At 37.7% G+C, this 27,288-nt stretch overlaps 1 protein-coding gene across 1 annotated transcript; it reads left to right on the top strand.

The window, feature by feature from the left end:
• Positions 1-23,547: 23,547 nt before the first annotated feature.
• Positions 23,548-27,054, top strand: LOC104418592 (phosphoglycerate mutase-like protein 4). The gene is made up of 7 exons (XM_010029970.3): positions 23,548-23,777; positions 24,135-24,255; positions 24,899-24,949; positions 25,033-25,143; positions 25,417-25,548; positions 25,960-26,035; positions 26,494-27,054. Exons 1-7 carry the CDS (start codon positions 23,566-23,568, stop codon positions 26,712-26,714), a joined length of 924 nt encoding a protein of 307 aa, XP_010028272.2. The 5' UTR covers positions 23,548-23,565; the 3' UTR covers positions 26,715-27,054.
• Positions 27,055-27,288: the final 234 nt, after the last annotated feature.

Below are 27,288 nucleotides of genomic sequence, written 5' to 3'. Positions count from 1 at the left end.
TCCAACTTGGGGAGCAAGGGTAGATCTCAACCGCACAATTACCTAAACTCCCGGGACCACACAATTGACTAAACTTGGGGAGCAAGAAGCAATCTTGGCCATCCAATAGTCTAAGCTTGGGGAGCAAGGTTTGATCTCAACCATGCAATTGCCTAGGTTTGTCCTCCAAGCTTGGGCGTGTGGCCCTCCCCTTCTAATATAAAGAATAGTTTTGAGCAAATTTTGAAATAAATGTCATTACCTTATCAAACGGATTCGAAAAATTATGAAAATTGAATATGTTGTAGGAGAGGCCTTAAATAATTTTTTTTTCATGAAGTAATCTAGCCTAGATCATTTTTTTATAAAGAGTAGAAAATCACCAAAGACAACCCAACATTTCGTCCGTCGGACAGATTCAATGATCGCAGAAGAAAAATCATTTTGACATCCAAATATTCATAAAACACTTTAAAATTTTATTATGTTGTAGATATGGACGTCTTTTACAATTTTTGTGAAGGAAGAATGTTCAGATTCTAAAGGGAAAATTTTATAAAAATTTGAGAAGACGAATAGGTCACTTTTTTTACTGCACTGGGTACTTTTCACACGGTAAAAGAATAGTCTCTCGTACTAAGCATTTCACCTCAGAAAATTCTGAAATTAAATTATGTTATACATCAAAATATTTTGAACAACTTTCATGAAGGAAGTTCTTCCAAATTCGAACCACAAGAATTTTTATAAATCGGAAAACAGTGAGAGTCCAGGAATTTCGAAAACTGGAACCACAAGAACTTTCATGAAGGAAGTTTTTCCAAATTCGAACCACAAGAAGTTTTATAAAATCGGAAAACAATGAGGGTCCAGGAATTTGAAAACTGGAATCAAAGTAGAATTTGAGAAACCAAATGTGGCAAGTCTTCTTGCAAGACCAAAGTCTTTGTCTCTTGTAATCATGGCTTCTAGAGGGCATTAATGAATCAAGACTTTGAAGGCAAGCCTAAAATTAGGCTTCTAGAGGCTAGGTTACTATTCACGCGAGTTACTATTCATGCACACTATTCATTAGGGCTTGGGCTTAACTCATCCGATTTGGGCCTTTAATTTGGGCGTGAGGCTCACTGGGCCTTTGCTTGGCTCGGCTCCTTTCCTAGCTTCCAATTCTCGACCTACTAATCATTGTCCAAAGATTAAGGCTTACTAATAAATTGACCGATAAATGAGGTGACGTCTGATAGGTAGATCTTGGAATCCTTGAAAGTTTGATACCCAAAATCAAATTAAAATTCATGGTTGAAATCGTCAGATTAAAATTTAAGGTTGAAATCGATCAAATACAACTTTAATACGACATAAACTATCGGATGGCTTTCAGAGGTTTTCACGCATTTGACCCGTGGTCAATAATTTTTTATCCAAGTTTGTGCCTCTTCAAATCATGAATAACCCTCGATTATCATGTAATCACGAGGAATCAATTATTCACCCTAAATACAAGATCAATAGAAAATCGATTTACTGTCGTTCACAACAAGCATCGTAATTATGCGGAATCACCCGCAATTTGACTACGTACCTCTGTCGAATCGATTTATATTTGTTCACTAATGGACTTGTAACAATGTAGTATTTTCCCTTGTCAATTCTTATGGTTGAGCAATCTATCATTAATTGAATTCTTTGGTTGTTCGCGTTTTAACCCTTTACAGATCACCCAATAGATTAGTTAACTCATGAGTAATTAGTTCAGAGTAAATTAACTATCAATGCATTAATGAAATAACCATTTCAATATTTCAAAATGGGTCAAATTTTAGGATATCACACTTTTGCTAGCCACCCACAACCCCCCCATCTCTCTCTTTTCTTCTCTCATTCATCATCACCATCTTCTTCTTCTTCTTCCCCTCCTCACCATTACCACTGCAATTCACCACCATCAACGCTATTCTTGCCACCACTCGTCCGTGTCGTCACCACCGTCCATATGCACCATCATCACCATCCACAAGCCGCCGAGCCACCTCCCAAGCTCGTCGATCTCCCTTAGCCGTGAGGCTTGCCATTGCCTTTCATGCCATGCATTTGAGCCATGTCTTCTGCTTGCACTGCTGTTGCTCTACCATTCCTCACATTGTTCGCCGCTTCTTGCAAGCCACCACCCTTCCCAAGCTTGGTCGTGAGTCCAAGCCTTGCCGAGCCATGCTGTTTGTGCCGCCGTTTGAGCTGCAAATATCACGCCCTCGATGATGTTGTGCTGTCGTCACCATGAGCTCGTTGTCGTTGTAAAACCATGAGTTAACCTCCTCCTTTTAAATTAGGGAGTTAATTGCATTTAAGTGTAGGATTAGATTATGAGTAATGGTGGTTAGTGTTAGTTAATGATGATTTAGCATTAATTGCATTTAAGGATGAATTGGATTAAGGCTAATTGTAGTTAGCCTTAATTAAGGACATTTAGCACTAATTTACAATGGTTTAGTTTTAATTGTGATTAAGATGGTTATATTAAGGTCAATTGCAGTTAGATTAATTAATCGTAGTTAGTCTTAATTAGTTCCATCTCTCTTACTTTGCTCTCTTTCTTCTCCTTTTCCTCACCACCATCACTGCTGTTCACCACTACCACCGTCATCCATTCACTGCCGCTCGTCCATCCATGCTTAATCATCCACAAGCTACGGAGCCACCACCAAGCCCCTTGGCCATGAGGCTTGCCACCGTCCCTCATGCCATATGTCCGAGCCATGTCTGCCACCCGTGCCGCCGTTGCTCCGCCATTCCTCACACCACCACCGCCTTCCACAAGATGAGCTGTCGCACCGCCAAGGAAGTCGCGCCCTCCAATCTCCTCCGTTGGTGCTGCTGTTCAAGCCCCGAGCGTCACATTCTTGTTGTTGTTGAGCCACCATTGTCGTTAGCTCACCGTCATTGTAAAACCATGAGTTTACTTCCTAATCATTGATTAAGGTTTTAATTTATTGACACCTAAATTTTGGTGACCCATTTATTCATTTATCGCATTAAAAAATTAGGGATTAATTTTAACCCCTAAAAAATATAATTTAATTGCATAACATATGGTCATTAGGAGCATATTTCATTTAATTGCATATTTGCTGGGCCGGCGGTGAATGGATTTTGGTGAATGGCTTTGAATATTGAAGCCCACAAGAGCATTAAACTTTGGATAAGTTGATAATTCCTCCATGGTGATTGATATTACATGGGTGTCATAAATTGTTAAAAGTCAATTAAGAAATTTCCAGCATATTGGCACCGACATATTTGTGCATTTAAGGGAACGAATGCAAAGGAAGGACAGTGTGTAAGCGGCCACCAATTCATACATGGAGAAGCCCATCCACGTGAAGGAAAATTATGCGCTTAGCCATGATTCGGTCAACGTGGGGAGCAAGAAATTGACCAACATTATTTTAAGAGGAAAGAATTTATCTGGTCCGATTCATACAATATGCACAAAGGAAATTCGAAAGATCAGCATCAGAAGGGAATGTTGGGCACGTTCTACACTATGGGCACACGGATTTGCAAAAAAGATATATCGCTGCAGAGAAGGCATTTGGTCAACGAGGAAAAGAAAACGAAATAGAATATATTTCAAAGCATTCACAGAATGAAACAAAATATGCTTTCTTTCCATGATAGTTCAAACCCTCTCCCTATAAAGGACCTTCGCAGACGAAGAATAGGAGGAGGCACACAACTAACATTCACGGCCGCAATTGAGAGAAAAAGGAGCTGCAACCCTAGAGAGAGAGCGGCGAAAAGAGGGAGAAAAAGCAGAGAGCAAGGTCTTTGTCCCGGTCCTTCACCGCGGCCCTTTCATCATCGCACCAGACCAATTGATCCCTCGTTCGGTGACATCACTCACCATAATCAGCGAGCTCCTCCAAGGAAGCCAACAATCATCGCTCCTCCCTCCTCGCAACGTAGCCGCAGATCCATGCCTCGCCAATCCAGTAATTTTATGGCCACCGGGATCCTGCAACCTTGGTGTTCCAACGAGTTCTTTGCTTCTCAGCCCTGGTAGTCCATGCACAACGACGTTGAACCGGCCCCTACTCCGACGTGAGCCAGCCGAGTTGCAGCCCACGACGCTGACTCTCGCCACCTGCTGCTCCCTCCTCGTGACTGCACCAGAGACTACGAGCCGTTCTATCCATCCTAGCCACTGCCTCACCTGAAGCGGGCCCGTACCAGATTGAGTCAGGGATTCCCCGTTGCGAGCCGTTGCTTTCCCCCTTGCCGTGCCATTCCTGTCAGTGACACGACTCAAACGCGTCGCTGCCTCAGTCCAGGTGACGAAGCTCGTGATCCTAGGACAGCATAGCAGCCAAGCCCAACTTCACCGAACAATCCCAATTGCATGTAGCTGTGCCAAAAGTGTGATGCGTGAACGTGGTGGTGAAGAATCACTGAAGGAGTGCACTTGAATTATTCACAGGCAAGAAGAGCCCAAGTGGCAAAATTCTGACGTGATGATTATATGTAAGAGGGTTCGGTGGGTGCAGCAACTCGTCGCCTCGCGTGCTCAATAGACCGACGTACCCAACTGAGATCGACTATCCACTCTCGGCCGCGAGCCACTGTGCTCCCCACGACCGAAAGCGATTCTGGTTTCTCTAACCAAAATCTTTGCCATCGCACTTCCTGGATTTCAAGGTTTGCTGTTTTGAGTTTGCCGTCAATTGCCGTCCTCCACACCGGTTGTTGATCGCACGCAGCAGTCCGGCTACCCTCAAGCTACCCCACCGCCCTTATCAAGTCGAAGGGAGAGAGTTTATAAAGAAATTTCAAGTAAAGAAAGAACACACCAATAGAGGCAGTGTACTCCAAATTCACGCATGAATATATTGGAAATCTTGGGCTGTTTGCAAGACCTCATTCGGTCAGCACAGCAGCGGCGGGTGTGCATAGAATTATGGGAAGTTTGACTCAATGCATGGTCCCACAAAACAAAAGCATTCACGATCAAGTCATCAATGCTAGTCTGAGCCGGAATCACTTCCTCGGTGGCCGAAAAGCACCCGGTCGCCAATCACCGTGAAAGCCTTGCACTGGGAATCCCATCGCACAGACCACTGCAAAGTGATATGAGCCGCAAGCTTGTTGAGCACCCCATCATCCGTCCGAATTTGGAAACGTCACCCGCGTGATATCGTGAATTAGCTAAGACTCTCGATTAATTTGATTTTCATATATGTCTACCTAATTCATGATATAGCAATCTTTCTTTGAATGTTTGATCGGTATTGTCGTATCCAAGAGATCTCTTGATCCCTCATGAATTGGGAAATCTTTCTTAATTTCACAACATGCATACGATTGACAGTATGATTTTACGCTTGAAATATGACTCGCAATCGCATGGAAAAATCACCAATCCGATATCACGCTCGAGATACAATTCGTGATTTTATTTAAAAATTGGCCAATCCGATCTCACGCGCGAGATACAATTCGTCAATTTATTTTCCAAAATTAAATGGACATGAATGATATCTTGCTTGATTTGTTGCCGTGCTGTTCTTGATGCCTTTATTTGATTGCTTCCGTAAAGGAAAAACACAAAAATATATTTGAGTTAGGTTAGATGCATTTTAAAATATTTCTTGTTTTAGGGTTATCTTGCATATTTAGAATAGAGATTTTATTCCCAATTTTTGAAAATAAAAATCCAAAAAAATGCATTCATTTAGGATGTTAGTTTTAAATTTGAATTACCCGTTTAATTATTTGGCAATTTTAATTTCGAATTTCATAAAAAAAAATTAGAATTAGAGCATTCTTTGCACGTCATTGCATATTATGATAGATTGCATGCTTATTAGGAAAATGAAAATCATGTGCACATCATATAGAATTAGGTTCATACAATGCACGTCATTTAGTGATTTTTGTTAGGTTCAGTTAATTAGAAATTGCCCGTCATTAGAATTAGGTCATTAGATTAATTTACATTGCATATTTAAGTGTTGCATTTCATTAATTTCGAATCTCATGGAAAATACAAAAAATTATTTTTTAGAATAAATCCATCTCATGTTTCAAGATAGATTACAATCTTATTTATGTCATATCGCTTAGGTAATATAGCTAAGTTATGTTGCCATGTCATATCATTTCATGTTAAATTAGTGGCATGCATTGCATAAAGCATGATTCTCATTAATTAAGTGAAAACAAAAAAAAAAATTGCGTGTTAATTAGAAATCATATCTAGGGTTGTTAATGTGAATTCTGATCTAACAACATAGATGTTTTCGTTGCTATGAGGTAAGTCCTGCAATTTATTCATTATTTTCTTGGATGTTAAATTGGTGGTTTGCGCACCCGCATGATCGCCTCACATATTAGGGAAATAGATTTAAAATCAATTCAAGCTGCCTGCCAAACATTTTTCGAAATAAAAGAGAAAGGTACCGAAAGGGCATTAGAAAAATTTAGCGTAACCAAGTCTCCGAACTCATAAATCTCTGGTTCGTAGGAGTAAAGTAAATCTCCCGTTACTTTGCTTGGGTTTCTAATCGTCCCACCAAAAATAGATTAGTGGCAACTCATAACTGAAATATCATTTGCATGTTAAGAACTTGAACCTAAGTCGCGAATTGATATGAGCTTGGGAGAGCCCGAACTAAGTTATATTTAGTAGTCCATTAACCAAACCTTAGGTGGTTCACACTCCAAAAATTTGGTTGCGACATAATTGTGTTTAAGGGTAGTTTAGATTAAGGCTAATTGTAGTTAGTATTAATTAATGATAATTTAGTCAATAAGTTATTGTGATTAGTGATAAGTAGAATAGGTCATCGCAATAAGTGATAAGTAGAGTTAATAGGTTATCAGCAAATAGGTACTAAGCTATCACCGAAATGGTGATAAGCTATCACCAAATGAGATGATAAGCTATTGGAAATTGGGCGATAGGTCCAATTTAAAGAAAAAACACGAAGGATAGAGCTAGTAAAATTGAAGGAAAACGTGAAAGTCTTATGTATGTAAGGGTTTTCCTAATGTGGGCTACATTAATTGATATTGTAATTTACTGGTTTATGGAGTTGGTTGGTTTAAGGTGATATCGAAGGTTTTTTAATTAGTCTAATATGGGGCTAGCTAATGTGAACCAAATTGAGCTTGGTTCGTAATGAGAGGGTCTGGTTGGAAACTCTATAAGTAGTGCTCAAATTTCTCCTCTAACCAAAAATTCTCACAAGTATCCTCACAAAAAGAGCATTTACCTTGCTCAAAAGGGTGAGGGGGCCGTCTCATTGAGTCAATGATACAGAAGCCAATAGAGGATAAAGACTTATGCATGGATCATCACTTTTCCGCTTCCGAATCAAGAATGATAGATTCCAAAAACAAGTATGTTAATCTTTCTATTTGATTATTCGTGCTCTTGCTTTAGTTATGGAGATCATGAGATTGCACGTTTTGTATCTTACATGTGGTATCAGAGCAACCATAACCTAGAACTTGAATGCATAAAATTTTTGCCTTAATTTTGTGATTTTTTGTTCAATAAAAATCAAATTAAAATGTAAATTTGAACTGGGCTTGGTGAGATGAGCAAAACCATGGGTGATGTGTAGCCGAGGGAGGCCCCATGCACGGCCACATGGCGCCAGGGCATCGAGCATGCACCCCACACGCGGCCATGCACCCTCACATGCTCCCACGCATGGGGCGCTACTCACACATGCAACGTGAGGGCTAATGTCACGATGACGTCAGCAACCTGGGGGCCCAACTCGACCCGATAACAGACTCAACTCGACCCGTCGATCTGACTCAACCCAACCCAACCCGGTCAACTGTGGACCAGACCGGTCAACCGGTCGGATTGGATAGTTAGATTAGGTGGTCAAGCCGGGAGCCAATCGAGCTGCTGCCGATTGGAGTGATTTTTTAGGGATCTTACGTCCACACATGAGCTCCATGCGCCGCACACTCAGGCAGCACGTGCAGGTGCGTGGTTGGTGGTTGCAGGTTTGTATGAGTATTTTCTATGTTGTGGTATATTTATTTTACACGTTTGATGATTTTATGGATGTGATATTTTTAGTATATTTTTACGTATTTTTCTTATATTTTTCTGTGATTTTGGAAATACATGTGTTGTTTACATGTATGTTATCACATAAATATTATAAAAGTGTGATTCATTGATTATATAAATAAAGTTTAACTTTTATTAATGAATAAATCAATATAATTAGCATGATATATAATTTTAGTGATATATTGCCCCTATCACTAAAGTTAAAATCATATGTATATAGTGTATGTGAGAAATAAAGTTTATATCCCTAGTATGAGAGAGTTTCAACGATTCAATTGAGTAGTGATCGTTAAAGTGGCACACTTGATTGTGTTTGAAAAATACCGGTCTCATATAATGATTGTGATGTTTCCTGGTCTAATGCGTGGTCATACTCTCAAAGGAGATTGTATATCAGTTTATAGAGAGATATATGATGGTGTGACAGATGAATGACTAATTCTAGTGGTTCATATGCCAAAAAGTGATTAATTCATGAAAATTATAATATATTTTCATAACTACTATCATGTAGAAAGTGTACAATTGCATATCATGTATTATACCCGAAGGCGATTATATGATTTTGCATGTAAGTTTCTAGATGTGTACTTATACGTCAAGTTACATAGTGCTCACATGATACTAATTATATACATTACTTGTTTTTCAGTTGCATTTTCTGTAATTAATAACTCTACTATTATTGAGGTTTTTTTACCGATTCAAATTTAAGTAGTGGAAATATGATTTTTTTTTATTTGGTAAAGAGCAATTGGATTTGTTTGTTATTCATGAAGCATTTCATTTAAGAACATTTGAAAAGTGATTTACCAACTGATTACACTGTTAAAAAATGATGGAAGTCTTAGTGGTTTGAAATTATGTCTTGTCTAATACCAAAATTAGGACACATCTACTCTTTTTAACATAAGATATGATTATTTTGATAATGTTACGGATTACATTCTAAGGATGGTAGATTTAAAGCTTAAAATCATACTTATAAAATAACTCATGAAACCACCGCCAATTTTAATAGTTTGGGTTCTAGATAGAATCGTTCAAGAAGAATTAGTGATTGTTCCATGGTGAGCTATAATTCATTTTAATTTGGCTTTTTTAGATTTATGAATCTTCGTATGATAAACACAACAAAGTTGTTACCCTACTATCTAGCCACCGTGAATTGGACAGGCTTATAATAGGTAATTGATTCATAAACAAAGCTAAAAATTAGAATAAAAAGAAAATTGGGTTCTTTAATTCAAATAAGGTTGAGTACCATATCAAATGAATTGTACATATTGTGTTGAGCTCTTAATGATATATACGTCTCGTATACGATTGAAAATGTTGTTTTTAAAAAGTTTTTTGTCTAAGGAATAATCTCTCACATGTCTAAAAAATAGTAGAAAATATGATAATATTTATATTCTGTCTACTCTTAATGGTTATCTAAAGATTTCTATAGATTATTGTGGAAGTAATAACTGAGATAAATAATAAATTAGTTAGAATTAATCTTAAAGGTTGTTAGGCCTAACAATGGAGGTGAGTATTTTGGCAAGTATGACAATGTTGAATAGCTTAAATGGTCATTTGTCAAATACTTGGTAAATTATGGGGTGATAACTTAATTTACTATGCTTGAAAATCTTGACAAAATGATTTGGCCAAAAGGCATAATTGCACCATAATGAACATGGTGATGAGTATGATTAGTAAGACTAATTTATTCGGTCTTCTGTGGGCTGATATTTTGAAAGTAACCTTTTCAGATGCAAAAACGTGTTTCTTACCAAAGTTGTTCCCTACACTTCTTTTGAGTTATGAACTTGATGTAAATTTAACTTGAATTATATTAAAATTTAGAGGTGTCATGCTAAAGTGAGGTTGTATAATCTAATATTAAGTGCATTGGAATTCAGATCCATTTGGAATTATTTTGTATCTTACCCAGATTGTTCAAAGGGGTATCAATTTTATGACCCTAATGAAGGTGCAAAAATTATGGAATAAAGTTTCTAGAATTCGACGTAATTGTAGAAAATAGCTGCTCTTAAACTATTAAGGATAATTGTATAATGGAGATCATTGTGTCATTGTCTTTGCCTATATAAATAATCGTGGAATCTCTTATACCATATACTAAACTTATTGAGGTTCAAAATACTATTCTTGATATAGTTTATGATGAAATTTCTCAAATCTCTCAAGTACAAAATGAAGTGGTTATAGCTTTACTCAGGAGATCTGTTAGGAAAAGACGATCAATTATATCATCAAACTATATAATCTATTTGTGAGAGAGCATAACTGCAATATCTACTACATGGTTGATTTAGCGACTTATATAAATATTATTTCTTATCCTCAATCAAGTATGTGATTAGATATCATAAAAGACTATATGCAATCTATGAAATATTATAGTGTTTGGAAACTTACTGATTTGCCTAAAGATCACAAACTCATTAGTTGCAAATAGGTTTACAAAACTAAAAGGATTTCAAAGTAAGATTGTAGAGTTTAAAGCTAAATTGGTAGCTAAAGTTTAAGAGGGGTGGACAGTGAAGAAACATATATATTATTTAGTATTTTTTAAAGATTCTTTCAGAGTGAATATGACATTAATAGTTCTTCTTGATATGGAGTTACGCCAAATAGATACTATCTTTTCAAATGGACACGTTGATAACAAAATCTATACAATGCAATCGGAGGATTTTGCAATAGATGATTCAAATAAACTTGTGTGTAGACTAAAAAGTCTTATTCATGATCTTAAGCAAGTTTCCAGATAATATTATTAAAGTTTTATAGTGTTGTCATTTCGTTCAATTGGAAACAAAGTAATTCAGTAGATATAAACTGCAAGGTCAGTGAGAGGAAATTTATTTTTCCCATACTCTATATACGTGTTATTTTGCTTACAAGTAGTGACCTTGAGACATCTTTTGTCATTTGCACTGAGGTCCGTAAGGATTGTTTTCGCCATATATATAGGATTTATCTTAGAGGACATTTGTTGAAAATATTTAATATACATCATTGCAAGCTAATAATTGCTCCTATCATTAAGGGTGATGAACCGAATCTATTACATTATCCTTATTTAGATATTGAGAAAATCTAGTTAAATGGTATACCTTGTGTTAATGCATTTAAAAGTATGATGTATGATAATTTACATACATATTCAAGTCTTGCAGCTAGTAGGGCATTTAGATGTAAACTTTGCTAGATATTAGAATGACATGAGATCAATAACGGAATACATATTTATGTTAGTAGGAAGTGCAATAAATAAAGCTCTATGTCATTTTTTATTATGTGAGCAGAGTTTGTAACATTCTTTTAGGCTATTACTTGAGCTATTAAGCTCTAGAACCTCATTAAAGAGTTGACCGTTTTAACTTTATAGATTGACCCATACGATTGTATTGAGACAATAAATTTGTAGTATTATAAAAAAAACAGTACAAAAATGTGGCATTATAATATAACATATTTCCACGAATGATATAGTTACAAATCTACTAACTAAAGGACTTCGACATGTCATTAATATGGACTTAAGAGCATCATGAGATGCTGTTATTTAGTGAAGCTATTTTGGTTTTCTTCTAATAAAGTTTACATCTGTGTTCGTTATACTCAGTAACAGTTTGATGCATTCAATAAAATATTTTTGAATGTGTTGTTATTATATTGAATACATATTGATAAAAGTTTCAAGGTATTGTATAAATCTTGAGTGAAGGCTAGGGGCATCTGATTATTAGCCTTATGTATATATCTTGTTATATATAAAGAAATGTTGTTGGAGAAATATTCTTGAAGTCTTTTGAAGTTGACAAAACGTTTCCATCAGTCTAGTCTGAAGGCTTGCAAACTCTACTCTTTAAAGTCTGAAGATCTCCGGACAGCCAGACTCAAGACTCAAAGTCTATCCTCATTGACAGTCTCTAATCCGTTGAAGAAAGGTTATCCGAACTGGATGTTTCATTAAGGATTTAACCTTATCAACTAGAGAAGATCTCGTGGCTGGAATAGACATAACGGAGTCCTTTGATTGATCGAGATTGACTCGATAATTGAAGATCCGGTGATTGCCTAAATATTATTGGAAGGTTCTACTTATGGAAACCGAGATCCTAATTGTATGGGCGAACATGATTGATGGGCTATCAACACGTTCCTTTAATAGCTCGAACAATCTTCCTAATTGATTCCGTCCAACTAGTAGATTGGAGGAATTCCTTTGGTAAGTGCCAACGGGTATGATGGCACAAAGGAGTATATAAGGAAGACGGTCTTAGTTGTTCAAGGTGTGCACGATAGAAGAATTCCAAAGTCTGAAGCTTCTTGTTGTTTAGACAATTACTTTGAGCAAATACTTGTATACAAAAGAGAGTCTATATTTGTGAGAAATCTTGATGAGGTGTGGTAGAACATCTACACTATGGAATCAAGGCAAAGCTGTGCTGTAACTTCTCTTTTGTTCATAGTGGAATCCAGCCAATAGGCTGTCAGTGAAGAAGAGTTGACATAGGCTTGATATAAGCCGAACCACTATAAACCGCGTGTTCAATTTTCTCTTCTCTCAGTCTTACTTTGATTATCGTTTGTCTCAAATCCATCAACTGTCTAGTATTGTGCAATTACTGAAGAAAAATCTTTTATATACCTATTCACCCCTCTCTAGGTACTCATACTAGCAATATCAATTGGTATCAGAGCCTGTGTACTCACTTTGTTTGAAGTGTTTTACTTCAGAGTTAAAGATCCATGGCTAGTATGTTGGCTCTAGGGCTGGTAGAAGGGCAAAGCAACACCAGACCACCTTACTTTGATGGAAAGAATTACAACATCTGGAAGAACAAGATGAAAGCTTTCCTACGATCAAAGGATCCTCTAGAATGGGACGTTGTAGAAAAAGGAATTACTCCTACCACTACATCAGTCTTTGAAAGAGGGAAAGAAACTGTTGAGACCAGCGGAATGACTCAGGAAGAGATAATCAAGAGACAAGCACTCGATGCAAAAGCAATTTACTCCTTATATTGTGCTTTGTCACCAACTGAATATAATAGAATATCTTCTTGTGTTACAAAAAAAAGAAGTTTGGGACAGATTGCATATCACCTATGAAGGAACAGATCTAGTGAAGGAAACAAGAATCAACATTCTTCTCGGTCAATACGAAGCCTTCAGAATGAAACCGGGAGAATCTATAACTGACATGTTTAGTCGCTTTACATATATCGTAAATGGTCTTGAAAATCAAGGTCAACCAATTTCTGATCCCATGAAGGTAAACAAGCTACTGCGTGGACTCTCCAAGGATTGGAATCACATAAAGACTTCGATAAGAGAGACGCAAAGAATTATGCCACTATCTCGGACGAGCTTATTGGAACTCTTCAGTCTTATGAAGTGGAACGGATCAATGAAGATGAAGATCCAAAAGGTAAGAAATCCATTGCATTAAAATCAAATGATGATTCTAATGATACAGATTACGAAGATGATATGGACGATGAGGAGCTTGCTCTCATGATAAGAAGATTCGAAAACTGAATAGAAAAGGAAGAAGGTTCAACTCAAAGAAACAAAGCTTTCAAAGACAAATGACCAAGTCTGTGATGATGAGGAACCAAACAAAGATGTAGTCTGCTTTGAATGTAAGAAAAGGGACACATCGGACCCAACTGTCCTCTTCTAAGGAAGAAGAAAGGAAAATCGAAAGATATCGAAAAGCTCTCAAAGCTGAAACACCGGAGTGATACGAGTGAAGAAAGTGATAATGAATATGCCAATCTATGTCGATGGCACAATCGGACTCGAGACAGTGAATTTGAGGCAAGTAATTTTAAAATTCCTGTCAAAATTTCTAAATACATTGATGAACTGTGTTTTAGTCTTAAGATTTCTCTCAAAAGAATTTCCGAACTAAAAAAAGAAAACTCAGCTCTAAAACAAAAGGAAAATGTTTTAGTAGAAAGAGTTAAAAGTCTAGACTTGATTATTTCCACTCTTAAAGAAAATGAAGATAATCTTTTAAAAGAAAATGCTCTTTTAAAAACTGACTTATCAAATATTTCAAAGAAATTTTCAATAGGGTCTGAAAAACTTGAAAAAATTCTTTCAGCTCAAAGACCTTACTTCAATAAGTCTGGTCTAGGTATGACAGCAGAAACAATTCCCTTGATTGATTTTCCTAAAGTAAAAGAAAGAATTAAGAAAAGACTCTCGAGAGAGGCTTACAAAAATCATTTCAAGAAAGTTTTTGTAAAATCTGTAGGTAGAAATGCTCTCAGATGTTCAAAGTGCAATAGTTCGGATCACTTTGAAAAAGAGTGTCCTATGGTTTGGAAACCTGTTAAGAAATTATGGGCTAATACTGCTTATGTTACTAACACCAAAGGACCCAAGAAAGTTTGGGTACCAAAGAAAGCTTGAGACTTTTTTTTAAAATGCAGGTAACCGTCAAGAAAAAGGTAAAGTGGTATCTTGACAGCGGATGCTCAAGACACATGACAGGAGACTCAAATTGTTTTATAAAGCTTGCTCAAGTAAATAGTGGAAAAGTTTCATTTGGAGGAAACAACAAAGGAAGTATTGTGGGATTTGGAACTGTGAAAATTGGAAATCTCACAATAAGTAATGTTTCCTTAGTGGAAGGACTCAATTACAATCTTCATAGCATTAGTCAATTGTGTGATACTTGGTTTCAAGATCTTCTTTCAAGAAGAAATATGTTCGGAATCGGTAAAGACTCTACTCGATCTTTCATGGGTCAAAGACATGGAAACATCTATCTTCGGATGTAAAACCAAATGAATCGCAATGTCTTATCTCAATTCAAGACGAAGCAAGCTTATGGCACAGAAAGCTTGGTCATGTCAACATGAAGCAATTAGCCAAAATCTCATCAAAGCAGCTTGTTCGAGGACTACCCAACTTACCTTATCAAAAGACTGATCCATGCACTCCATGTATTCTGGGAAAACATGTAAGAAATTCATTTAAGCCAATAAATCATGTCTCTACTAATCATGTACTGCAGTTGCTGCATATGGATCTCTTCGGACCAACCAGAACACAGAGTATTGGAGGTAAGAAATATTGCCTAGTAAGTGTGGACGATTACTCCCGTTTTACTTGGGTATATTTCCTTGCAAGTAAGTCCGAAATCTGCTCGTATTTTGAAAAATTTGCTAAAAAGGTTCAAAATGAAAAAGGATGTGTTATCTCTAGTATAAGAATAGATCATGGAGGTGAATTTGAAAATTAAGATTTTACAAAATTTTGTGATGAATCTGGCTTTAAGCATGTGTTCTCCTCTCCATATACTCCTCAACAAAATGGAGTTGTGGAAAGAAAGAACAGATCTCTTCAAGAAATGATTAGAACTCTTTTAATTGAAAGTAAGATTCCTTCACGATTTTGGGCTGAAGTTGTTTCAACAGCTTGCTATATCATCAATAGAGTCTTCTTAAGACCTATTCTAGAGAAAACCCCTTATGAGTTATTCAAATATAAGAAGCCTATTGTTTCATACTTTCATGTATTCGGTTGCAAATGTTTTATATTGAAAAATGCAAAAGATCGAGTTGGTAAGTTTGAAGAAAGATCATATGAAGGTATCTTCCTTGGATATTCTACATCAAGCAAAGCCTTCAGAGTCTATAACAAGAAGAGCCAGTCTGTGGAGGAGTCAATGAATGTTAGATTTCAAGACTCATTGCAAGATGAATCAAGTCAGACTCATCAAGAAGAGTCTGAACCTGCTCTAGACCTTCCAAAGCTTACAACTCAAGAAGCATCTCAGACTCTGGAAAACCAGCATGAGGTTGTTCGTGAAGATCCAAACAAAGAGAGAGATCATCAACCGGACAAATCAACAAGTAACTGGAAGCATAAGTCCAGTCATCCCAAAGATCTTATAATCGGCGAAATTAATGAAGGAATTCGCACCAGATCCAAAAGGCGAGAAGAGTCTAGTCTTTGTGGCTCTCGTTTCTAAATTGAACCAAAGAGCATAGAAGAAGTTTTATCTCGATGAAAACTGGATTGAAGCTATGCAAGAAGAGCTCGGACAGTTCAACATTAATGATGTCCGGGAATTGACATCCAAACCAAAAGATAAAACTGTTATTGGAGCTAAATGGGTGTTCAAACAAGATGAATGAGAAAGGAAAAGTCGTACGAAACAAAGCAAGACTCGTGGCCAAGGGATATACGCAAGAAGAAGGAATAGACTATGATGAGACTTACGCTCCAAAGAGCAAGGTTAGAGGCTATTCGACTATTACTTGCGTTTGCTTGTTATAAGAATTTCAGGTTATTCCAAATGGACGTCAAAAGCGCCTTCCTAAATGGATTTATCCATGAGGAAGTTTATGTGGAACAACCACCGGGGTTTGAAGACCCAAAGAAACTGCAGGACTCGGTCTTGATTGAAAAAGGCTTTGTATGGTTTAAAGCAAGCACCTCGAGCTTGGTACGACAGATTAAGTAAGTTCTTAATACAAAATGGTTTTGTCAAAGGTAAAGTAGATACGACTTTATTTATCAAAAAGGAAAACAAAAGTTTCTTACTTGTTCAAATATATGTGGATGACATTATTTTCTGATCCTCTAATGAAAATATGTGCAAGAAATTTTCCAAGTCTATGCAGGATGAGTTTGAAATGAGTATGATGGGAGAGTTAACATTCTTTCTTGGTCTTCAAGTAAAACAATTGAAGGAATGAACTTTTATTTATCAAGAAAATTATGTTAATGATCTTGTCAAAAGGTTTGGACTGGAAAAGTGCAAAAAGACTGACATACCAATGTCAAGTTCTTTGAAGATAGACAAAGATGAAGAAGGGAAGAAAGTTGATCAAAAGTCATGACAGAGCATCATTGGTTCACTTATTTATCTTACGCTTCTAGACCTAACATTTTGTTGAGTGTTTGCATCTCGTGCTAGGTTTCAATTAGATCTTAGAGAATCCCATCTCGGTCTTTGCGAAACGTATCATTAAATACGTCGCTTCATCATCAAGCATCGGTCTTTGGTATCCTAAGAAATGAGACTTTAATCTTCCGGGGATATTCGACGCAGATCTAGCCGGTTGCGAGTTGATAGAAAGAGCACTTCGAGAACTTGCCGCTTGCTTGGAAGCGGGACGGTGTCTTGGTTTTCAAGGAAACAAAGCACCGTGTCTCTTTCAACAACGAAGCAAAGTATGTAGCCCTTGGAAGTTGCTGTTCGCAAATTCTATGGATAAAACAACAGCTAAGAGACTTTGAAATTGAAGACTCATGCACAGAGATTAATTGCGACAACACCAGCGCTATCAACCTCACCAAAAATCCAATTCTCCACTCAAGAGCAAAGCATATAGAGATTCGACATCACTTTATTAGAGACCATGTTCAAAATGGAGATGTTTCAATTCAATTTGTTGACTCAAAGAACCAACTAGCAGATATATTCACAAAGCCTTTGGAGAAATATCAATTTGAATCTATCCGTTCTAGACTCAACATTTTGAGGGATGAAGATATCAAAATCTAAAGACTTTTAGACTCAGACTTACAAGACTTTATCTGAAAGATAGTCTTGGTACGACCGTCAAACTGTAAGTCTTTCTCTCCTTAATCTCATTTTGAAAAGGTACGATCGTCAGACTGTGTTTAAATTGTTGCTATATTTAATTGACGCAATTATTGCATCGTTTCATTTTTAAAAAGGAAGTTATTTTTGAATTGGCTATTTTTGCGGAAAAATACAGTTATTTTGAAAATGCATTTTTTATTTCCTTTGTGACAGTTCGTTTATCTCTCCTTTTAACCGATCGTGCACTGTCGACCTCTTCACTTTACTCTCAAAAACCCTAAAAAGCATCGATCCTCCATTCCCGTTTGTCTTCTTTGTTTAATCTTCAAAAAGTTGTCATTTTTCTTGGGAAAGTCAAGCAAGGAATCTTCCAAAACGAGAAAGATGTCATCTTCAAGAAAGTCGTCGAGAATCGCAAGCGGGGGACCATGGCGAATGAGTGAGGGGCCTACGCACTTCGATCTTATCAAGAAGAAGTGTCTCCAGAACAACAACCGAGCCCACAACATTCTCGCAGCGTCATTCTCCTCCATCTAGTCCTCAAGGCGTTGATCATCAGCAACATGAAGAAATCATCGAGGATGCAGACCTTGTAAGAGTTCAAAAGCCCGCTTATATTTACCAGCTATATCGTGCCTTAAAAGGAATTCGTACTCCTTTGAACTATATTGATGATTTTCTTAAAGACAAAGGACATGGGAACGAATATATCTTTCTGCGAAAAATGGAAAGTTTGGGAATTGCTCGTAAAGGGGTGGCTAAGGAAACCCTTGCGAATATCCCAAGTGATCCTTGTGATCAAATAATCTGTAGATGGGAATGATGATGACAAATTTTTACAGTCAATTTCAACCGAAAATGGGTGTTGCGGTTTAAAATCAAGGAAAAAGGGGAGATTTGTTCAGATCGAAGGAATAAAAGGATCTGTACTCGAAATTGCTGAAGCGTGGGGTAATAAACCCTAGGAGTGTGGATTTTGATTTTCTAGATGCTATGAATGTGAACTTGAGGGAAAAGTTCAATTATCTTCAATTTGAAAAGTTCTGCTCTGACACTACAGAGGCCTATGCTGAATTAACTGCATATTTCTATTCAAATTTTAGCTTTTTGGATGCGAATAGATTCTCTTTCAGCGTTAAAGACCAGGACTATGTTGTGGATATGAATATGCTGGCAGATGTGTTAGGAGTTGAAAGAGGAAGATATCAACCAATCAAAGTTTCCATTGCTCGGGCCACACTGGAACTGGTGAAGGACAGGAGAACAAATGAAAAGATCACCTACTTAAGGATGAGTGCATTCAACTTCTTGCTTCACAAGATTGTGATTAATTGCCTCCGACCGAAATCAACTTCCAAGACTGATGTTTCAAGTTCAGAGGCCAAGCTGATGTATGCCATCCTCTTTGGGAAAAGGTTTTCTCTCCCTCATACTGTTATGTTTCACATGTATAGAGCAATGATGAAGAACATATGTCAACTCCCTTATCCAAGCCTTGTTACGAAGTTATTCAGACATCTGAATATTCAGCCTCCGCAAATCTTTTGTGTTCGACCATGCGATCATATAGTGGTAGGACTGAAAATGGTGACCAAAATGCGTCTGAAGGAACTAAGCAAGGAGTTGAAGAAATTCAAGGAGAAAACTCCTACCAAACATCATCAAATCTCTTCTGCAGCTAAAAGAAAAGGGAAGGAGCCCATGGTTGCTCTATCCAAGAGAAGAAGAGCTCTCCTCGTTGAGGATGAAGATGATGAGGAAGACATCACCATCTCTGCAATGGCTTTGAAGAATTTAAGTCGTCTGTTCCACAGAAAGAATCGGAACAAATGACGAAAGAAGCAGAGGAGAAGGAAGAAGAAGAAAGAGAAGCTGAAAAAGAAGCAGAGGAGGAAAGACCTGAAGAAGAAAGAAGAGAAGAAGGAGAACTTGAGGAACACTCTTCTCCACCCGTAGGCATGGAAACGGGGGAGATCGGGAGAAAGGAGTGAAGTCTTCATATCCCGATGCAAGTGAAGGAGTCGATCGCTCACTCACCCGCAGACCCGAGAGGATGTTTATGCCTCTCAATTTCCGAGGAAGGTCATGAAGTATCATCGCCAAACCCGCGAGATTATGCGATCTACCATCGTTTGCATTTACTCCATCAGATAGGGCTGAAGCAAGTACTCAGACTGATAATACAGCTGATTTTCGCAGAATCATGGATATTCTCTTGGAGATGCGATGTCAAATTTATGCCTTGGGATGCGAGGTTCAAAGCTTGAAGAATGACGGCCAAGCTTCTTCCGTGTTCATTGAATGATAAGATGCAAGCCCTCTCATTTTCGAATCGGCTAATGCCAAGAGTGAGGAGATTGCACAACCGAATGAAGACTTTAAAAAGCTGGAAGGCATCGTTCAGTCTGTGGAAAATTTCCAGCTTGTCCGCGTTCCCAAGCAATCTTGACTTTATCTCAACCTTTTTTAATGCTGACAAAAAGGGGGAGAGATGCAAGATTTGATCAAACTTTCAATTGTTAAACTTTTAACTGTTTGTTGGATTATTTTGTTGTTTGACTTTGTTTTGTGTCTGGATGAAAACTGAACTAGACTTGGACTTGACTGCTTTTATTAAACTAGTATTGATATCTTATGGATGGCTTTATCGTATACTAGACTAACCTATTTTCTATGGTTGCAGATTCTAGTGTTATTCATTTAGCCATTTATCTCTATAAGATATGCATATGTGTTTGAGAAATGTTTTGTAGGTTAAAGTTATCCAAATCTGCAGGAAAGTTTTGTCACCATAAAAAAAAGGGGGAGATTGTTGGAGAAATCTTCTTGAAGTCTTTTGAAGTTGACAAAACGTTTCTATCAGTCTAGTCCGAAGGCTTGCGGACTCGCTCTTTAAAGTCCGAAGACCTCCGGACAGCCGGACTCAAGACTCAAAGTCTATCCTCATTGACAGTCTCTAATCCGTTGAAGAAAGGTTATCCAGAACTGGATGTTTCGTTAAGGATTTAACTTATCATTTGGAGAAGATCTCGTGGCTGGAATAGACATAACGGAGTCCTTTGATTGATCGAGATTGACTCGATAATTGAAGATTCGGTGATTGCCTAAATATTATTGGAAGGTTCTACTTATGGAAACCGAGATCCTAATTGTATGGGCGAACATGATTGATGGGCTATCAACACGTTCCTTTAATAGCTCGAACAATCTTCCTAATTGATTCCGTCCAACGGGTAGATTGGAGGAATTTCTTTGGTAAGTGCCAACGGTTATGATGGCACAAAGGAGTATATAAGGAAGACGGTCTTAGTTGTTCAAGGTGTGCGCGATAGAAGAATTCCAAAGTCTAAAGCTTCTTGTTGTTTAGACAATTACTCTGAGCAAATACTTGTAAACAAAAGAGAGTGTATATTTGTGAGAAATCTTGATGAGGTGTGGTAGAACATCTACACTGTGGAATCAAGGCAAAGCTGTGTTGTAACTTCTCTTTTGTTCATAGTGGAATTCAGCCAATAGGCTGTCGGTGAAGAAGAGTTGACGTAGGCTTGATATAAGCGAACCACTATAAACCGCGTGTTCAATTTTCTCTTCTCTCAGTCTTACTTTGATTATCGTTTGTCTCAAATCCATCAACTGTCTAGTATTGTGCAATTACTGAAGAAAAATCTTTTATATACCTATTCACCCCCCTTTAGGTACTCATACTAGCAATATCAAATGTTAACTATAAAAACAAGGCATATTTGGGTTTATTGAAACCATAAATATATTCTTTAAGTGGCACAAGTTTTTTGTGACACTTAAGATAAGATAATGGTGATTGATAAATGAGATCTTTCTAGGAGATATGTTATACGTTTGCTACACTACCATATTGATTCCATATCAATAAAGTTGAAAACACTCATGACCATGAAAGGCTCTGTGTGTATACATGCAGTTACCGCAATGATTCGATGTTTGAGACTTTATAAGATGTGATTGACTATTAAAAATTATCTCTAGACCAATGTGCGCACATACAGTACAATTTCAATTAATATAACCCAAGTGGGAGAATGTAAAAGTTTTCCTAATGTTGGCTACATTAATTGATATTGTAATTTACCATTTTATGGGGTTGATTGGTCTGAAGTGAGATGTGAGGTTTCTTAATTAGTCTAATATGGGGCTAAGCTAGTGTAGGCCGAGTTGAGCTTAGCCCGTAATGAGAGGACCTAGTTGAAAATTTTATAAATAATGCTCAAGTCTCTCCTCTAACAAAAAATTCTCACAAGTATCTTTACAAAAGGAGCGTTTACCTAAAAAGGGTGATGGGATCATCTCATTGAGCCAGTGATATAGAGGCAATAGAGGAGAATGTCTTGCGTGTGGATCATCGATTTTTCACTTCCGCATCAAGAATGATGGATTCCAAAAACATGTGTATTAATCTTTCTATTTGATTATTTGTGCTCTTGTTCTAGGTATGGAAATCATAGGATTGCACGTTTTGCATCTTATAATGTAGACTTCAATTGGAGACGGCATGAATGTGATAGGGAGTTCTGCATTCCCATTTGCTTGGAAAAAGACAAATTTGTTTGTCTTTTTCATGCATGCGTATCTCATATGCGGCCAATTCTTATGATGACACATGTCGAGCATCATTCGAGACATAATTTAAAGGCAGCACCCTATCTTTTATCATTAACACCTTATCAAAAAGAAGATAATTTGACTTTCAAGCTAATAAATTAACTTAATTGACTGTTAATTGTTGTTTAAAAAAAATGGGGACGACCACATCACATCAATAAGATATACCTTTAGAGATTTTTATTAGATATCATCAAGATTGCGCAATGAGAGGTGGGCAACTTGCCCTAAGAAAAAAATGAGTTGAAGAAGCCATTTATTGAACTAGGCAGCCGGTTGAAATTGTGGTCCAGATCGCGTTATGGAGTCGGAGGTGGTGACGGGAAGTCAATCTTGATTAGGCATCGTCAGTGTTCATTTGGAGTTGGAGCTAAAAATCATGCACGATGTGGTTTTGTTATGCTAATGACTAAACAAATATTAATTGTTGGGCCTTAACTAGACTCGTTAAACATATGGGTTGGGATGGATTTAGGTTAAGTCATAAATAGTCCGATTCAAATAATCCCATTTAATTCGTTTTGACTAATTGCGATTCAATGCAAATCCAACAACCCATACTCGATCTAACTTGACCCACATTAATCCGATCCATATTATTAAAATACTTTCACATTTAACTTAATCTATGAAAACTCATAGCCTAACTAAGGTGCAAATGTGGAGTGAAAAAGTGTGAGATTAAGTGAAGAAGATAGAGAATAAAAAGAGAGTGGGTCTAAATAAGTTGTACATCCATTTATGACTCATTTTATAGTCATATTGTATATAAATCCATATATGACCCATTTACTCAATATAACTAACCTATTTAACATTCACATGACTTAATATATGGATTTATGACCCATTTTGACGGGCCTAGTTTTAACTAAGCATTATATTAAATTTTTAGCTAAAGAAATGTCTAGGCAAGGCAAGCCCCAAAAAAAGAGTTAACAGGTGGAGTCGAACTACAAGAACCAAAATAGCAACTTGTCGAAGGTGTATTTGCAACAAAATATTTTCTTTGTGCTACGGTAAAAAAAAAATACGCTTTTTTTAAGAGAGACACCAATCGAGTCATATATGTCTAACATATTCATGCCTAATGATTTTTCCATAAAAATGTGACGAGATTCGATTCAATCCATTAGTTCGTAGACCTATTTATTCGACCGTCCACGAAGCATTGGGCCCACTCTACCAGGCCCATCTTGCTTCGGTGGCGCGTAGAAAGCAAGCTGGAAGAGGACGAATCCGATGCGTCGCGCAAGGCATGAGCGCACTGCCCGCCCGGTCCATTCCATTTCCTCCGATTCCTCGTCCTCGTCCTCCTCCGCCGCCCTCGTCGCCGCGTCCGCCGCGCACGTTCCCGCTCCTCCGCTCGAGATCGGGGCTCGCGGCTCGGTCCATCGCTCCGCGGCGGCGATCGTGGGCGCAAGGTCCGGGGCCAAGTCTCCAGCCCGCCATGTCGGATTCGAACTCGAGGTCCGACCCTGTTCTGTATCGTCGTCGAGAACCGTGCGTCGCGAGGTTCCGCGAGATTCGGAGGATGATGAAAGCCTCCGGAAATCGCTGAGCTCGATTAGTTTCTGCCGCGTGCGTTCTCGTTTAAGGCAACTGGTCTATCGGCTGTGTTCCGGTCGATTGGGTCGGCTTTCCATGTTGTTTCTTTCGTTTCGCTTGTTCGCGGGTTCTTTTTTTCCGGACCAATGTCACTGTGGGAGCGTCTTGATTTGCGTTGAAAGTCCCCCCTCCCTTTTTTTTTAATCTTTTGCTTTGTGGGTTCTGTCTTCATGCGCGTGAGGTTAACCGGTACTCTCTTTTGCCCCGGTCATCTGTCAGCGTTGCTGCTGATTTGGGTTGCGGCGGGGGCGATCAATCGGTTCCGATTGGCGTGGACTATGCTGAAATCGTGGTCGTGCGCCATGGTGAAACGGAGTGGAATGCTGATGGAAGAATTCAGGTTTTCTGTGCTTCTGGAATTCTCTTTGGCTTTTTAATTGCATAGAATTTGCTGATTACCCATTACAATATAGAAGGCCCCGTGTAGTGTAGTATACGATATTGTGTGACAAAGGAACAGATTACAATGAAAATGCTAAGTTAGTAGAGGCATCATTTTGGTGAATGATATCAGTTCTTTTCAAGCTATGTAGTTGCATTGGTCTACATATATCTGTAATTGCATAGTGAACCCACTATTACTAGCCTCTGCTTGAGAATACAGTTTATTTTCATACTGCTCTTTTCCTTTGTAAAAATGGAACCTTGATGGCAACGTAATATTCAGGGTGAGCCAAAAAGATTATAGAGAATATCTAATGGCAAAGGATATCTGCACTGTACCTTAAAAAGTTCATTTTTTTTCTCTTTTTTTACAGTTCTTATGATTAAGTGATCGATATTCATAACATGATAGGACATGCCTAATAGCATTAGAGAAAAATGATTACTAGGTTGTGGTTGCTCAGCATTTTTTTTATGGGTTTAAGCAAATTTATCTCCAATCGTGCTGGTATCTGCCATCTTGTGCATTTTGTTTTAGAACTTCTTTCTGCCTCTTTCTCTATTTACCTTCGTTTGATTTATTTCATTACATTTAACAGGGACATCTCGATGTCGAATTAAATGAAATTGGGAGGCAGCAAGCAACTGCAGTGAGTATTTTATGTGATATGTTGTCCCTTTCTTTGGACTGACCAACAGGTTTATCTCCTTCTTCTAATGTTTTCCCTGAAAGGTGGGTGAAAGGCTTTCCAGAGAAGGAAAAATCTCTGCAATTTACTCATCTGACTTAAAACGAGCTTTTGAAACAGCGAATTCAATTGCAACTGCTTGCGGTGGACTAGAGGTATGAATGTAGTGGGAACATTCTTGATTGGGCATTCCATTTATGACAATTACACATGAATTTTAGCATTATTCATTTGGTGATTCAAAAACCCAATATATCATAAATTTCAGACAGTGATGTAGAGCTAAAAATTTTCCATTAGATTTTTTTCTTTATATGTTGGAAAGTTCCTTGTAAAAAATTTTGTGATTTATCACAATTCGATAAGTAATTGGGTCCTCTGAAATATCTTGAATGTTTCTTTTTTTTTCCCCCAAAATGAGAATCTAGGTTATCAAGGATCCAGATCTTCGGGAAAGAAATTTGGGGGAGCTTCAAGGCCTTCAGCTACGTGCTGCATCTAGTGTCTGTCCAAAAGCCTATAAAGCCTTTCTATCAAACAAGACGGATCAAGAAATCCCGGTGGGTTTTGATTTGCACTGAACTCAACATAAAGTGCCCAACTTTGGTCATATTCCATTTTGCCACTAACTTTAAATGTGGAACTATCCATGATGTGGATTTTGCAAAATTTGTAGTTTTTGTTATTGGAGTTGTTAAATGGTTCAGGTCATGTGTTCTTTTCTATGTGCTGTATCCACAGCTAGAAGAATTTCAGTCCCATTCATTGGCCTTTTTAAAGGCTCGCATCTTGCATGTTCTTTGTGTATTCCATCAAAGATAGTAAAGCTTGTGTCTCATAGGTTCGGTGTTACATGACGAAGGATTCCTAGATAGACATCTACTGAGAAAGAGTTTGGCAGTCTGCAGGGTTCAAATTGGTTCACAAGTGGAATGTCTTACCAGTGTTTCTATTGTTTCTTCTACATACAGGGTGGTGGTGAAAGTATTGATCAGCTTTATCAGCGTTGCACTACGTGCTTGCAAAACATCAGTATGAAGCACAAAGGTAAAGAGATTATTTATGTTGCTTATTCGCCAGAATTGTGGAGAGTTAGCTAAATGCTATGTTAGTAGTTTTATGCATAAGTGACTCCTTGCTTAATGTTGACTGGGCAATGTTAGTAATTTTATACAAAAGTGACTCCTCACATAATGTTGACTGGGCACTATGATATATTTTGCTAGTTTGAAAGTCCCGTAGCTTGTCTCTAAAGGAGTTTTTCCCAGATCGCCCTTTCAGTCTTGAAAACTAGGCATCACAGGACTTGGTGCACAGATTTAATTGTTGTTTAAATGTTACTGATGCTCTTTGCTTTTAAATGCCCTTTCTTCAGTTTGCTTGCTTTGTCATAGTTGAAGAAAGACAAAGATGACAATGACAATGATTTAATGCACTTTCTGTTTAAATTTTGATACAATTTAAGCTGGAGAGAGAGTGCAAATAAAACTTTCTTTACTGTGCAGGAGAGCGAGTAGTAGTGGTCACTCATGGTGGTGTAATCCGATCGCTTCATAGGCGGGCTTGCCCAAAACGGTCCGCTGGGAAGGTGCTGAATACTTCTGTCAACACTTTCCACTTGTCTGATGGGGACAAATGGGTATTAAAATCTTGGGGCGATGTTAGTCATCTTGAGCAAACAGAATATCTTGGAACAGGGTTTGGCGGGGATAAATCTTCTGGTTAGATCACCTGTGCTAAATGCTGTTTCAGTAGCCCTACTAGTGATGAGGTATGGTAAGACCAAAATCGGGGAGGAGAATCGAGAGATGGCATATATTGATTCTTCTAACAACAGGCATTACTTAACTTAATGGCCCAGAAGAGACCTATTTTATAGTCACTCAACCGAAGTGTTCAGATGCCCCGATTTTTGGAAGTACCCGCGTAAATTTAGATTGCTTGACATAGTCAATTGTATCCAGCCACTTATTCAACTCCTTTTATTATTTATACAAATCTTATAGATGCATCAGTACTTTCAGGTATTGATAATTATCTATGATTATTATCTTTTGGTGGTTCTATATTTGCAGCTTTCTTTATAGGTTTCTTCTTGAGCGTTGCACGAATTCATTTGATGAGGTCTGCTTGATTTAGGTATCCCTTCGATTGCTTTCCTTTTATCCTCATATTGTCGATGTTTGGTGCTTTTGGTTTACGGGGCTCTATTAGTGGCATTCAGTCCTACATATGATAAACTAAGGTCAGTCAAATCGTGGATAAATATGTTGGGATAGTGTTTGAGATCTAAACCTGTC

The sequence above is a fragment of the Eucalyptus grandis genome, chromosome 9, assembly GCF_016545825.1.
Source record: "Eucalyptus grandis isolate ANBG69807.140 chromosome 9, ASM1654582v1, whole genome shotgun sequence".
In the NCBI taxonomy this organism is placed as follows: domain Eukaryota; kingdom Viridiplantae; phylum Streptophyta; class Magnoliopsida; order Myrtales; family Myrtaceae; genus Eucalyptus; species Eucalyptus grandis.
This window is presented reverse-complemented; position numbering and strand designations above follow the sequence as displayed.

What these genes read in the sequence shown, in the direction of transcription:
- LOC104418592 (XM_010029970.3), top strand. Translation starts at nt 23,566, where the DNA reads ATGAGCGCACTGCCCGCCCGGTCCATTCCATTTCCTCCGATTCCTCGT. An exon ending in ATGCTGATGGAAGAATTCAG is followed by an intron (nt 24,256 to 24,898) that starts GTTTTCTGTGCT and finishes TACATTTAACAG; the next exon opens with GGACATCTCGATGTCGAATT. An exon ending in CTGCTTGCGGTGGACTAGAG is followed by an intron (nt 25,144 to 25,416) that starts GTATGAATGTAG and finishes ATGAGAATCTAG; the next exon opens with GTTATCAAGGATCCAGATCT.